General features: G+C 38.5%; 1 protein-coding gene across 1 annotated transcript in view; it reads right to left on the bottom strand.

Moving 5' to 3' along the window:
• ERCC8 (ERCC excision repair 8, CSA ubiquitin ligase complex subunit) overlaps positions 1-15,015 on the bottom strand; it is a 111,089-nt gene that overhangs the window by 70,427 nt on the left and 25,647 nt on the right. The window contains exons 3-4 of the mRNA XM_007957692.2: positions 9,347-9,448; positions 6,351-6,474 (exon numbers count right to left, since the gene is read on the bottom strand). Of these exons, the coding sequence (XP_007955883.1) occupies positions 6,351-6,474; positions 9,347-9,448 (226 nt within the window). The remainder of the gene's footprint in view (positions 1-6,350; positions 6,475-9,346; positions 9,449-15,015) is intronic.

The raw sequence follows: 15,015 nt of genomic DNA, 5'->3' as shown, positions 1-15,015 counted from the left end.
GGAAGTGGGAGGGGAGCTGTTGCATTGTGGTAAACTGTGGTCAATGACATGAGACAAAGTATATGTGAATTGGTGTATGGAGAGTGAATTTGCTCTGTAAATCTTCACCCAAGTCTGTCTGTCTGTCTGTCTGAATGAATGAATGAATAAATAAAATAATTTAAAAAAAAAGTATTATAGTGTTATTGAGATATAATTCAGTCCATACAATTCCCCTACATAAACAATTTTTAGTATCTACATTCGTACAGTTGTCAAACTATCACCACAGTCAGTTCTAGAATATCTTCATCACTCCAAAAAGACTCCTTACCCATTAGCAGTCATTCCTAACCCTCTCAGCCCTAAGCAATCACTAATCTATTTTCTGTCTCTATAGATTTGCCAGGAGCTCTGGTAGCATAGTGCCTAAGGCATCTGACTGCTAACCAGAAGGCTGGCGGTTCAAACCCATCAGCCACTCCTCGGAAGGAAGGTTGGTCATTCCTACTTCCGTAGTGATACTGCCTCGGAAACCCAAGGAGGGGTCGCTATGAGTTGGGGCTGACTTGATGGCAAATAACAACAACAACAACATAGATTTGCCTCCCCTGGACAATTTATATAGATGGAATCATACAATATGTGGTATTTTGTGACTGGCTTCTTCATTTAGGATAGTATTTTCAAGGTTCATCAATGTTTTAGCATGTATCAGCACTTTATTTCTTGATATTTCTGAATAATATTTCATTTATCTACTGGCAAGCTGATGGACATTTGGGATGTTTCTAGTTTTTGTCTATTATAAATAATTCTGCTATGAATATTCATGTATAAGTTTTTGTGTATACACATTTCCATCTCTTTGGAGGCTATACCTAAGAGTGCAAACTCGGCATCACTTCTTGAACTTTCCATCTCTGTAGGACTCTCAAGGCCTAGATAAGTTTGCAACTTGGCAGAACCTGAAACAGATATATTTCAACTAGATTTTCTCAAAGGAAGTGCTTGCTGATTTAGCTATAAGCTGCTCCATCATGGTCAGAAGCAGAAGATCATGACTTATTTTAATTCCTACAATATATTTTTAATGTATTCCTATTTTCAACAGTATGTATTTAAAGCAAATAAACATTATTTTAAAAGTAATTCCAAAGTGATAAGCCTAATTTTTTCCCCAATACAGCATGGTCATAAAAGAAAAACATCTATTTAAACTGCTTGCATTATACTCATTTTGTATTTACTTACACAGTACTATACACTTTTCAGATTACAATCATATTTACTACCATCCAGTCGATTCCAACTCATAGTGACCCCCACTGGGTTTCTGAGGCAGTAAATCTTTATGGAAGTAGATTGCCCAGTTTTCCTTCCATGGAGTAGCTGGTGGGTTTGAACCGCCAACCTTCTAGTTAGCAGTCAAATGCTTTAGGCACTGTGCCACCAGAGTTCCTCAGTTATAAACAGGTAGTCTTTTATGTAGATCACTGTTGTTTTCAGATGATATCGAGTTGGCTCTGACTCATAGCAACCATACATACAACAGAATGACACACTGCCTGGTCTTGCCCTGGCCTCGCAATCCTTGTCATACCTGAGCCCATCACTGCAGCCAGTGTGTCAATCCATCTCTTTGAGGATCTTAACCTCCCTGGCTGATCCTCCACTTTACCAAGCATGATATCCTTCTCCAGGGAATGGTCCCTTCTGACAACATGACTAAAGGAAGTGAGGCAAAGTCTGGCCATTTTTGCTTTCATGGAGTGGTTTGGCTGCACTTCTTCCAAGACAGATTTGTTCTTTTGCCAGTCCATGGTACTTTCAGTATTCTTCGCCAGCACCACAACTCAAAAGCATTAACTCTTCTTCAGTCTTCCTTTTTTACTGTCTAGCTTTCACATGCACATAAGGTGAATGAAAATACCACGGTTTGGGTTAGGCACATCTTAATCTTCAAAAATTATCTTTGTTCTTCAGCACTTTAAAAAGGTCTTTTGCAGCTTATTTGCCCAGTGTAATATGTAATCTGATTTCCTGACTGCTGCTTCCATTGGTGTTGACTGGGGATCCAAGTAATATAAAATCTTTGAAAATGTCAGTCTTCTATTTATTTACTGTGATGCTGTGTATTGGTCTAGTTGTGAGGATTTTTGTTTTCTTTATGTTGAGATGTAATCCATACTGCAGACCGTAGTCTTTAATCTTCATCAGTAAGAGCTTCAAGTCATTTTCACTTCCAGCAAAGCAAGGTTGTGTCTGTGTTATCACAGGTTGTTAATGAGTATTCCTGCAATCCTGATGCCCAATTCCTCTTCATATAGTCTACCTTCTCAGATTAATTGCTCAGCATACTGATTGAACAGTATGGTGAAAGGATACAACCCTGATGCACGCCCTTCTTGATTTTAAGTCACGCAGTATCCCCTTGTTGTGTTTGAAAGACAGCCTCCTGGGCTATGTACAGGTTCCTTATAAGCATAATTAAGTGTTCTGGAATTCCCATTCTTCTCAGTGTTACCCATAATTTGTTATGATCCACACAGTTAAATGCTTTTGCACAGTTGATGAAATACAAGTAAACACCTTTCTGGTATTCTTTGTTTCAGTCAAGATTCATCTGACATCAGCAATGATATCCCTCATTCCATATCCTCTTTTGAATCCAGCTTCCATTTCTGGAAGTTCCCTCTCAATATACTGCTACAACTTTTTCAATTATCTTCAGCAAGATTTTACTTGTATGTGATATTAATGATATAGTTTGATAATTTCCACATTCTTTTGGATGCCCTTTCTTTGGAATGGGTACAAATATGGATTTCTTCCAGTCAGCTGGCTACGTAGCTGTCTTCCAAATTTTTTTTTGGCATAGACAAGAGCTTCTAGCATGGCATCTGTTCACTGATACACATCAGTGGGTGTTCTGTCAATTCCCGGAACCTTGTTTTTCACCAATTCCTTCAGTGCAGCTTCTACTTCTTCCTTCAATATCATTGGTTCTTGATCATATGCCACCTCCTGAAATAGATTAACACTGACCAATTCCTTTTGGTACAGTGACTCGGTGTATCCTCCCATCTTCTTTTGATGTTTCCTGCATCAGTCAATATTTTGCCCACAGAATCTTTCGATATTGCATCTCAAGGCTTGAATTTTCCCTTCAATTCTTTCAGCTTGAGAAATGTCGTGGGTGTTGTCCTCTTTTGATTTTCTAACTCCAGGTCCTTGCAGATTTCATTATAATAATTGACTTTGTTTTCTCCAGCAGCTTTTTGAAATCTTTTGCTCAACTCTTTTATGTTGTCATTTCTTCCATTTGCTTCAGCTACTCTCTGTTCAAGAGCAAGTTTCAGAGTCTCTTCTGACATCCATTTTGGTCTTTTTTTTTCCTTTCCTGTCTTTTGAGTGACTTTTTGTTTCTTTATGTATGATATTCTTAATTTTATCCCATAGCTCATCTGGCTTTCAGTCACTGGTGTTCAATGCACCAAATCTATTCTTCACATGGTCTCTTAACTTCAGGTGGGATATAATCAAGGTCATATTTTGGCTCTCATTGATTGTTGTAATTGTCTTCAATTTCAACTTGAATTTGCATATGAGCAGTTGATGGTCTGTTCCAGTCAGGTCCTGGCCTTGTTTTGGCTGAAGATATTGAGCTTCTCCATCACCTCTTCCCACAGATGTAGTCAATCTGATTCCTTTGTATTCCATCTGGTGAGGGCCACATATGTAGACACTGTTTACGTTGTCATCCTTAAAAGTATTTATCTAGCAGTTACTCTACATGGCACTCAACTTGTTGCTGTTGTTAGGTGCTGTTGAGTCAGCTGTAACTCATAGGGATCCTCTGTACAACAGAACAATACACTGTCCAGTCCTGTGCCAGCCTCACAATCCTTGCTATATCTGAGCCCATCGTGGCAGTCACTATGTCAATCCATCTAGTTGAGGCCTTCCCCTTTTACGTTGACCCTCCACTTTACCAAGCATGCTATCCTTCTCCAGGGAATGGTCCCTTCTGACAACATGACCAAAGTAGGTGAGGCGAAGTCTGGCCATTCTCACTTCCAAAGGAGCATTCTGGCTGCACTTTGTCCAGAGCGGATTTGTTTGTTTTTCTGGCAGTCCATGGTACTTTTAGTATTCTTCACCAACACCACTATTCAAAAGCATCAACTCTTCTTCGGTCTTCCTTGTTGATTGTCAAGATCTCACATGCATATGAGGCAACTGAAAATACCATAGCTTGGGTTAGGCTCACCTTAGTCTTCAGCGAGAGATCTTTGCTCTTCAGCACTTGAAAGGTCTTTTGCAGCAATGTGTTCAGTGCAATGTGTCATCTGATGTCTTGGCTGCTGCTTCCATGGGTGTTGATTGTGGAACCAAATAATATGAAGTCTTTGACAATTTCAATCTTTCCTCCATTTATTGTGATGCTGCTTACTGGTCCAGTTATGAGGATATCTGCTTTGTTTATGTTGAGATGTAAAGCACTCAACTTAGTAGTATATAAAACACAGTTCTTGCCTTGCGGAGTGATAATAAGATAAAGAGGTAAGACATAAAGATATGTGCAGTGTATCACTTGGTATGGCTTTTCTAGCCATAAGTCTTTGTAAAGTCTGTGGTGGAATTTACCGTGAACAACTGAGTAGCTCCTGATTGTTAAATTATCCACCTAGGGTATTTCTGTTGGGAGTAGCACAAAGTAATTTTCTGGGAAGTTCACTATCTCTCAGGTGTATAGAATTCTGATGTTGGGATTGGTTAGTTTGCCACTCTGCCAGGCTCAAAAGGAACCCTCGTAGAGGTAGAAGAGATCTCTCACTGCTGGCTGAGAGACGCAAGACACACACTGCTGAGAGAGACCTTGAGAGAGATATGCTGCTGAGAGAGACTGTTGGCTGAGAAATGGCAGGCTGAGAGAGACTGAGCATGTTCCTGAACCTGAATTGTAGCCTGTTGCTTCCCTAATAAACCCCATAATCTGTGACTTCTGTGTGGCCACTGCAGTGAATTACTGAACCCAGCAGAGAGGTGGTGGGTGCTGCGGGTGGAACGGTTGGTGTCAGGGTTGACGAAAGGGCTGGAGGGAGGCAGCATGTCTGGCCTGGCAGGAACAGGCCTTGGGCTATGGACAGTGATTCTCTCTTCTTCTTGTGGGGTTAGAGGTCAGAAGATGTGGCCTACTTGTCCCTTTGGCAATATGAAAATGATATTATAGAATAGTATGTGTTGAAATGAGAGTACAGAAAGTACTGCTCTAAAAATTCAAGTAATACGGTGATTAATATGAATTCCAGAAAGTAAAATCACTGATGATTATATAGCTTTATCTAATACCTTAATGTTATAGCCAAAGAGATCTTTGCTAATAACTGACTTACTAAAGTAACACATCTAACAAGTATCAGAATGGTATCAATACTCTAGTATCCAGATATAATTTAAAAAATGGTATGAAGAGTGTTTATTTTCACTTTGGGACATACCAGCTTTAAGACAACATCTAAGCAGAGATGTTCTATAGACAGCTAAAATACTTATGACTATAAATCAGAGGAAAGATTGGCACTAGAAAAATAAATTTGACTTTGTTGTTGTCAGGTGCCACTGTGTTGAGTTTGACTCATAATGACCTTATGTAATAGAGCAGAACTATCCAATAGGGTTTTCCTAGGCTATAATCTTTACAGAAGCAGATTGACACATCTTTCTCCTGTAGGTGGGTTCAAACTGTCAACCTTTTGGTTAGCAGCTGAGGGATTACCCACCGCACCATATTATCTACTATACACCTTTAAACTCACTGCTATGGAGTCCATTCCAACTCTCAGTGACCTACCTCCTTTGGGTTTCTGAAGCGGTAAATCTTTATGGAAGTAGACTGTGCCATCTTCCTTCTGTGGAGTGGCTCGTGGATTTGAATTGCCAACCTTTGGCACCACGCCAGCAGAACTCCTTCTCTACCTTTACTAAGCTATATTAAAACCTTCTTTTCCTTTAAGTTTTTTGGCTGATAGGCAATGAACCTAATTCCCTTCCTCAGACTACTGGACCATATTAGTTTTAAAATAATAAATATAGATATTGCTTTGGTACTTTATATACCTTAATTCATTTAATCCTTACAACCAACTTATGAGGTACAATTATTACCCCTCATTTACTGATGAGGAAACAGACACACAGAGGTTTGGACTCCCACTCAATGTCATACAGCTAGTCGGCAGCAAAACTAGGATATGAACTCAAGCAATCTAGTCCTCCTTAAGCACTATAGTTCTCTCATATCTAGCATTCGTGACATCTTAGGATTCATCCTACAGAGCAGTTTGGAAAGATTTTAATGTACTTACTTGTAATGTATTTGTATCCCATATTTTCAGAGTTTTATCAAATGAGCTCGATGTGAACATGCCAGTGTCATGAGGATACCACTGCACAGTCTCCACACTGTATCTGTGAACATCAGGATGGCTTCTACAAGACAGTGATCAAAAGTTAGGTATGATTTATATGAATGCCAAATGTGCACTATATTAATAAGAAGCAGTCTCAGGGAGGATGATACAAATGGCCAAATCTAGATCACATGTGTCCTACTTGTCCAGGAGAAGGGAGAAAGAATGTCTCATTTACATTTAGTAAGAATTTTGTCTGAAGTTAAAGTGAGGGCATTGATTGGGAAAAAATGGAATCCTGAAACCTGATAAAAATGGGATCCTGATAAACCCAAGGTTGACAAGTAAAAAGGCACAGTTCTGATATTACCAAACAACATAATGGGGACAGAGGAGCTCTGGTAACATAGTGCCTAAGGCACTTGACTGCTAACCAGAAGGCTGGCGGTTCAAACCCACCAGCCACTCCTTGGAAGGAAGATGGAGCAATCTACTTCCATAGTGATACTGCCTCGGAAACCCAAGGAGGAGTCGCTATGAGTCGGGTCTGACTCGATGGCACATAACAACAACTACAACACAAGAATTTTCCTAGAGGAAAGGAATCTTCTTTGCTGTTCAAGAACACACACAGTAAATTTACCCAGAATAAGTGTCAGAAAAGAGTCTGAATTAAAACACATTAACTCAGTAACAATCTTTATTGAAATAATTTTTAAAAATTAGATTATAAACTTTTGGGATATAAAAATTCTATCTTAATTCATTTTATAATGTTGCCCACTACAAATCTGAACTCTCACTTTTAAAAAATGGAGCTTGACTCTAAGATAAAATTATGGTAAAAATAAGAAAAGGGTGGCACACTAAGTATTTATTTGATTTTACACAACAAAAAGGCAGAGCATATTTCCCATGAATAACATTATACAGCATATGAAACATATGAAAATACTACTTGCTATATAACAATTTAAGGAGTTCTGGTGGGCATTTGATTGCTAACCAGAAGGCTGGTGGTTCAAATCCACCAGCCACTCCTTGGAAGGAAGGTTGGGCAATCTACTTCCATAGTGATACCGCCTCGGAAATCCAAGGGGGGGTCGCTATGAGTCAGATCTGACTTGACGACAGTGAGGTTTTTTCTTTTTTGGTGGCACAGTGCCTAAGGCATTTGACTGCTAACCAGAAGGCTGGTGGATCAAAGCCACCAGCAGCTCCATGGAAGGAAGATGGGCCAATCTATTTCTGTAAAGATTTACTGCCTAGGAAACCCAATGGGAGTCTCTATGAGTCAGAATTGACTGAAAAGCAGTGAGTTTTGTAACAATTTAGACTTAATGTTAAAATGTTACCTAGGATGAAGTTAAGATAAAAATGAAGTATATAAGGTAAGTGCATTACATTTCAGAATTTAGAATGTTTTATTTCTTTTTCTGAGGGTAGGGGGAGTGAGGTGTAAATAGCCTAAGTATCTTGAAATCAAGTACCAGAGTATTTGAGGTGATACCTTGTTTTGTATTAAGGTTCTCTGTAACTATAATGCTTTCTGTTTACACAATGCTTTTATCATTTTCCAAGAGCTTTTTAAAAGACAGTATGTATCTCATTTAATTTTCACAGAAACCTTACAAGAATAGCAAGACAAGTGTAATAATCTCTAATTCAAAACAAAAAAAATTCTGAGGCACATAGATATTAACTAACTATCCCAAATTTATGCTTCCAAAGTGAAGTGCCAGAATCAAGAAACAATCAGTTTTCTTGCAAATATGACTTGGACTGAAGCACATATTCTAGTGCTGTGGAAAGAGCTTTAGAACAGAGTGGTTGCTGATACTGTTTACAAGTTCTTCCTCTTGAAAGCATTTTCTCCACACTTAATTTTGTTAACTAATTAATAATTACTAATAATTCATACTGGCTCAGTATCACATTAGATATAAGCAAAAAGAATTAATTGATCATTATGAACACACTATACAAAATCATACACTTTATTAGACACTTAAAAAAAGATTGGCAAAGTGGTAAAGAATACTCAAAAAAAAAAAAAACCTACCAAACTCAATGTTGTCGAGTCGATTCCAACTCACAGCGACCTCTCCTTAGGTTTCTGAGGCGTTATCTCTACAGAAGTAGATTGCCCAGACTTCCTTCCAAGGAGTGGCTGGTGGGTTTGAACTGCCAGCCTTCTGGTTAGCAGTCAAATGCCTTAGGCACTACACCACCAAGATATTCCCAAGTCAGCAAAATCAGGTAAATGGAGGTACAGTTGCAAAATAAGCTGTTTTGGATGAGTAGAGGGGCAAGAGTGTGTGTGTGGAGGGCAGTGGGGGGCAACTGCAAAATTTATTACATCTAGCCTTCAATCTTTTTTTATTACTACCAGTTGAACTAATTTAGGTGGTGTCTATTATTAGCTAAAATACTCATAAATCAATCTCAGACTCAAAACTAAACCAAATTCACTGCTATCGAGTTGGGTTCAACATAACGACCCCTCCTTGGGTTTCCAAGGCAGTATCACTACAGAAGCAGACTGCCCAATCTTCCTTCCAAGGAGTGGCTGGTGGGTTTGAACTGTCAACCTTCTGGTTAGCAGTCAAATGCCTTAGGCACTATGCCACCAGAGCGCCTGAATCTTATACTAAGTGGTACTAAAAACTATAATTACTGGGTTGTGCTATGTAAGAATAGAAAAACAACATAATCAAGTCTTTAAATGTTTATGAAAATTGATACTGAAGTTGATTTTCAGAAGTCATGTGTTCAGAACAGCTATACCTAAATTTGTTATTTTCAAGATAATGTCAAGGGATACTAATGTAAATATGCCATTTCAACAATTTATTTCAGCCATTCATACTACTGCTATTTTCATGTTTTGCATTTGATAAAAAAACCACTGAATTGTTTACAAATTCATAAATCACATATTTAATACATACCTGCCAACAGAACACACAGCTTTACATGTGTAATAAGGTTGTCTGCTGGAGTTTTCAAGGTCATAAAGTACAATCACACCATCTGAACCACCTGATAACATACTGATAATAATAATAATAAAAAAAAGAGATAATAAGAGTTCATATTAATCCATCATTTTGTGTATTTATTTATGATGACTGCATATTTCTGAAAATTATTAGTTTACAAATATTCAACTCCTTTTAAGCCCATAAATGTTCATTAATACAGACTTCAATAAAGAAAATTACCTAATTTTAGAAAAATAATATACCAACATTCAATCAGTGATCATTTAAAATTTACCTATGTGATTCCAAAAAGGATGTTTGAAACAAGATAGAAGAAATTTCTTACTTAATAAAGCAAAATATTATTTTAAGTGTCCTAATTGTAATAGCGATAAATGAAAGTCATACAGACCAACTATTACTGAGACCCTGGGCAAATTACTTCATCAGTCTGAGCTTTCATTGATTACTGAAAGACAGTATGTTTACTTAAATCACAAGCAATGTAAAGATAAATTTTATGAGAAAACTGTTTTTACAGTGTCTACTAAAAAGCAGAGGACCAATTATTGTTAGATTTCTTTCACTGATTCAATTTTAACCAAGCATGTATATTAGGCACTCTGTTGAAAGGTGTGGATGCAACTATGAACAAGAGAGGCATGGCATTGTCCTCACAGAGCTTAGAATTTACTAAGGAAAAAGATACAGTATTGTTGTCAGGTGCTGTGGAGTCAGTTCTGACTCACAGCAGTGCTATGTACAACAGAACAAAACAATGCCCTGTCCTGTGCCATCCTCACAATAGTTACCATGCTTAAGCCCATCATGGCAGTCAGTGTGTCAGTCCATCTCATGCAGGGTGTTCCCAACTGTGCTGATCCTCTACTTCACCCAGCATGATATCCTTCTCCAGGGATTAGTCCCTTCTGACAACATGACCAAAGTACAAGAGATGATATCTGGCCATTCTCAATTCTAAGGAGCATTCTGATTGCACTTTCTGCAAGACAGGTTTGTTTGCTCTTCTACTAGTCCATGGTACATTCAATAGTCTTTGCCAACTACACAACTCAAATGCATCAGTTCTTCTGTAGTATTCTTTACTCACTGTGCAGTTTGCACATGCGTATCAAGCTACTAAAATACCATGGCTTGGATGAGGTGCACATTAGTCCTCAAAGTGACATCTTTGCTTTTTAGCACTTTAAAGAGGTCTGTTGCAGCAGATCTGCCCAATTCAATAGGTCACTTGATTTCTTAACTGCTGCTTCCAAAGGCATTGATTGTGGACCAAAGTAAAATGAAATCCTTGACAACTTCAAACTTTTCACCATTTATTGTCATGCTGCTTAATGGTCCACTTGTGAGGATTTTTGTTTCATGTTGCAGTGTAATTCATACTGAAGGCTGTAGTCTTTGATCTTCAAGTCCTCACTGCTTTCAGCAAGCAAGGTTGTGTAATCTGTATATTGCAGGTTGTTACAGTCTTCCTCCAATACTGATGCCCCATTCTTCTTAACATAGTCCAGCTTCTCAGATTTGCTCAGCATACAGACTAAATAAATAGGGTGAAAGTATGATGCACAACTTTCCTGATTTTAAACCATGCAGTATCCCCTTGTTTTGTTTGAATGACTGCCTCTTGGTCTACGGACAGGTTCCTCATGTGTACAATAAAGTATTCTGGAATTGCCATTCTTTGCAACGTTATCCACAATTTGTTACGATCCACACAGTCAAATGCTTTTGCATAGTCAACAAAACACAAACATCTTTCTCGTATTCTCTGCTTTCAGTCAAGATCCATCTGACATCAGCAATGATATCCCTCATTTGATACCCTCTTCTGAATCTAGCTTAAATTTCTGGCAGTTCCCTATCAAGGTACTGCTGCAACCATTTTTGAAATATCTTCAGTAAAATTTTACTTGCATGTGATATTAATGACAAGGTTCAATAATTTGCTTTTACTGTTGGATCATCCATCTTTGGAATGGGCACAAATATGGATCTCTTCTGGTTGGCTGGTGCAAAAACGCCAAGGAGGCCACATGTTCTGACCTCCTCTAACCCTACAAGGGGAAGGCAGGATTACCAGCAGTAATCCAAGGCCTATTACTGCAAGGCCAGACATGCTGCCTCCCTCCAGCCCTTTCACCAACCGTTCCTCCCAAAGCACCCACCACCTCTCTCCTGGGTTTGATAATTCACTGCAGTGGCCACACAGAGCTCACAGATTGTGAGGTTTATTAGGGAAGCACCAGGCTACAACTCAAGTTCAGGAAGAACGCTCAGTCTCTCTCCCAGCCCACCGTCCCTCAGCCAACAGTCTCTCACAGTCTCTTTCCCAGCAGTGCTGGTCCCTTGGTGTCTCACTCAGCGATGCGTGTCTCTTGCGTCTCTTTCCCAACAGCACGTGTCTCCTTCAGGAACGCGTGTCTCTTTTGGCAGCACGTCTTCCTCCACCAGCAGTCAGAGAGCGTTCTGCCTCCAGGAGGTCTCCTTTAGAGCCCGCAGGGTGGTCAAACTAGTCAATTATAGCATCAGAACTCTAAGCACCTGAGAGAGAGTGGGCACCTCCCAGAACATTGTTTTGTGCCACTCCCAACAGAAATACTCCAGGTGGACACCTTCAGCAATCAGGAGCTCCTCAGTTGCTCATAGCAAATTCCACCTTGGAGTTTACAAAGACTTATGGGTAGAAAAGCCACACAAAGTAATTTACTACACTGCAGCTGGCCAGATAGTTACATTCTAAATCTCTTGGCATAACTCAGGGAGCACCTACAGCATTGCATTCATTTGTTGAAACATCTCAATGGCTATTCCATAAATTCCTGCAACCATGTTTTTTGTCAATTCTTTCAGTGCAGCTTGGACTTTTTCTTCTATACCATCTTAGGCTAACTCTTGAAATAGCTGAACATCGACCGATTCTTTTTTGTATGGTGATTCTGTGTATTTTATCTTCTTTTGATGCTTCCTGCATCATTTAATACTTTGCCGAAAGAATCCTTCAATACTGCAATTAGAAGCTTGAATGTTTTTCTTTAGTTCTTTCAGCTTGAGAAATGTCAAGTGTGTTCTTCCTCTTTGATCTTCCAACTCCAGGTTTTTGTACATTTCATGATACTACGTTAACCTCCCAAGCTATCTTGAAATCTTCTACTGAGCTCTTTTCCTCCATCATTTCTTTCATTCTCTTTACCTACTTTCCCTTCAAGAGCAAGTTTCAGAGTCTCTTCTGACATCCATTTTGGTGTTTTCCTCTTTTCCTGTCTTTAATAACTTTTGCTTTCTTCACATATAATGTTCTTAATGTCATCCCATAACTCATCTGGTCTTTGGTTACTAGTGTTCATTGCATCAAATCTATTCTTCAGATGGGATATAATCAAGGTTATATTTTGGTTCTTGTGGATTTAATTTTCTTCAGCTTCTACTTGAACTTGCATATGAGTTAACTGATGGTATGTTCCATAGTCAGCTCCTGGCTTTGTTGTGACTGATGATACTGCGCTTCTTCTCCATTACCTCTTTTCACTGATGTAGTCAATCTGATTCCTGTGCTTTCCATCCAGTGAGGTTCACGTACACAGCCACTGTTTATGTAGTTGAAATAAGGTATTTGCAACGAATAAGCCATTGGTCTTGCAAAATTCTATCATGTGATCTCTGGCATCATTTCTATTACGAAGGTTGTATTGTCCAACTACTGATGCTTCTTCCTTTCCAACTTTTGCATTCCAATCACCAGTAATTATCAATATATCCTCATGGTATGTTTGGTCAATTTTAGTTTGCAGAAGTTGGTAAAAATCTTCAATTTCTTCATCGTTGGCTTTTGTGGTTGATGACTGTATTTGAGTAATAACACTATTACTTAGTCTTCCTTGTAGGTGTATATGGATATTATCATATCACTGACAGCACTGTATTTCAGGATAGATCTTGAAACATTTTTGACAATAAATGCAATGCCATTCTTCTTTAATGTGTCAATATGTGTGAATCAATATGGCCATATCAATCCATTTCAGCTCACTATCGCCTAGGATATCAATCTTTATGCGTTTATTTCATTTTTCCAGCTTCTAATTTTTCTAGAAGCTCTGGTAGCACAGTGCCTAAGGCTTTTGACTGCTAACCAGAAGGCTGGTGGTTCAACCCTATCAGACATTCCGTGGAAGAAACATGGGATCAGAAGATTTACTGCTTCAGAAAACCAATGGGGGTCACTATGAGTCAGAATCAACTCGATGGCAGTAGGTTTTTGTTTTTTAATTTTTCTAGATTCGTATTTCACACATTCCATATTCTTATTATTGATGGATGTTTGTGGGTGTTTCTTCTCATTCTGAGTCATGCCACATGAGCAAATGAAGGTCCTGAAAGCTTTATTCCAGCCACATGATTAAGGTTTCCTCCACTTTGAAGAGGCAGCTCTTCCCCAGTCATATTTTGAGTGCCTTCTGGCTGGAAGGTCTCATTTCCAGCACTATATTAGACATTCCCTGGTATTCATAAAGGTTTCATTGGCCACTCCCCCCCCCCCATAAGTGGACCTGGCCACATCTTTCTTCCTAGACTACCTTAGCCTGGAAGCTCTGCTAAAACCCAGCTATCATGGTTAATCTGTGGCAAAGCTTCAAGCATGGTACAAGCCACCACAGTACTACAAACTGATAGATGAGTGGTAGACTGCTATAATAGCCTACTTTTATTCTAGTTTGGACATTCAGGGAAAGTTATCCTATTTATAATATTTAAGCTGGTATCTGAAGAAGGAGTAGGAGTTAGCCAGACAGGTAGGTAAGCAACAATTCAGGCAGTGGTAAAAAATGTAAAGACCATTCTAGGAACAAAGAGAAGGAATGTGTTATCAGTACTTTGCTCCCATTCATATTTTGGGGTTTGTGGGGTTATCTCATGTTCTAATTTTATTATAATTGTTATATACTGGGTTTTGATTTTGCTATCTTTAGTTTCTTTATGTGTTTTAATAGTGGATATGAGGAAGTTAACATCTATGCAGTCATTGTCATCTCCCCAGAATGCATCTGAAATTTTTGCTTTCCATTTATTAAATACTTTGATTACAGACTGCCACCTGAAATTGAAAAACAGACAATAAATAGAGAGCAGAGCTGCTTAAAATGCTTGCCCATGACAAGGTAAGAAGCTTTCATGAGAAATAAACTTAGCTTCTTCTTTACTGAGAAAGTCTTGCTACAAAAATATCTCATCTAAAGTGTGTGCATACTGATGTAGTAATTTTCCACTCCAGTACAAGTTCCTTATTTCATTGGGAACAAATTACTAAGAGTTCATAAATGAGTAGCACTAGTTTATAAATTTGTCTTAAAAAATATTTAAAACCAATCAATCTGTAGAATGATTATGCTTACTTAAAAGTAGTTTCTTAAAAGCTCAGCTAATTATTATATTTTGTTAATGATGGGCAGCAAAGAAAGACAGCAAGTAAAGCCATGCTGAGGTTGATTTTTTTATTCATTCATCATCAGTGTAATCACAAAAGTTTTGAATTTAGTTACTGCTAATTGTGTAAATAGGAGGCCTGGTAACATAGCGCCTAAGGCACTTGACTGCTAACCAGAAGATTGGTGGTTCAA

The sequence above is a fragment of the Orycteropus afer genome, unplaced genomic scaffold (assembly GCF_000298275.1).
Source record: "Orycteropus afer afer isolate SDZICR_OR568_19922 unplaced genomic scaffold, OryAfe1.0 scaffold00778, whole genome shotgun sequence".
NCBI classification, from domain to species: Eukaryota; Metazoa; Chordata; class Mammalia; order Tubulidentata; family Orycteropodidae; genus Orycteropus; species Orycteropus afer.
This window is presented reverse-complemented; position numbering and strand designations above follow the sequence as displayed.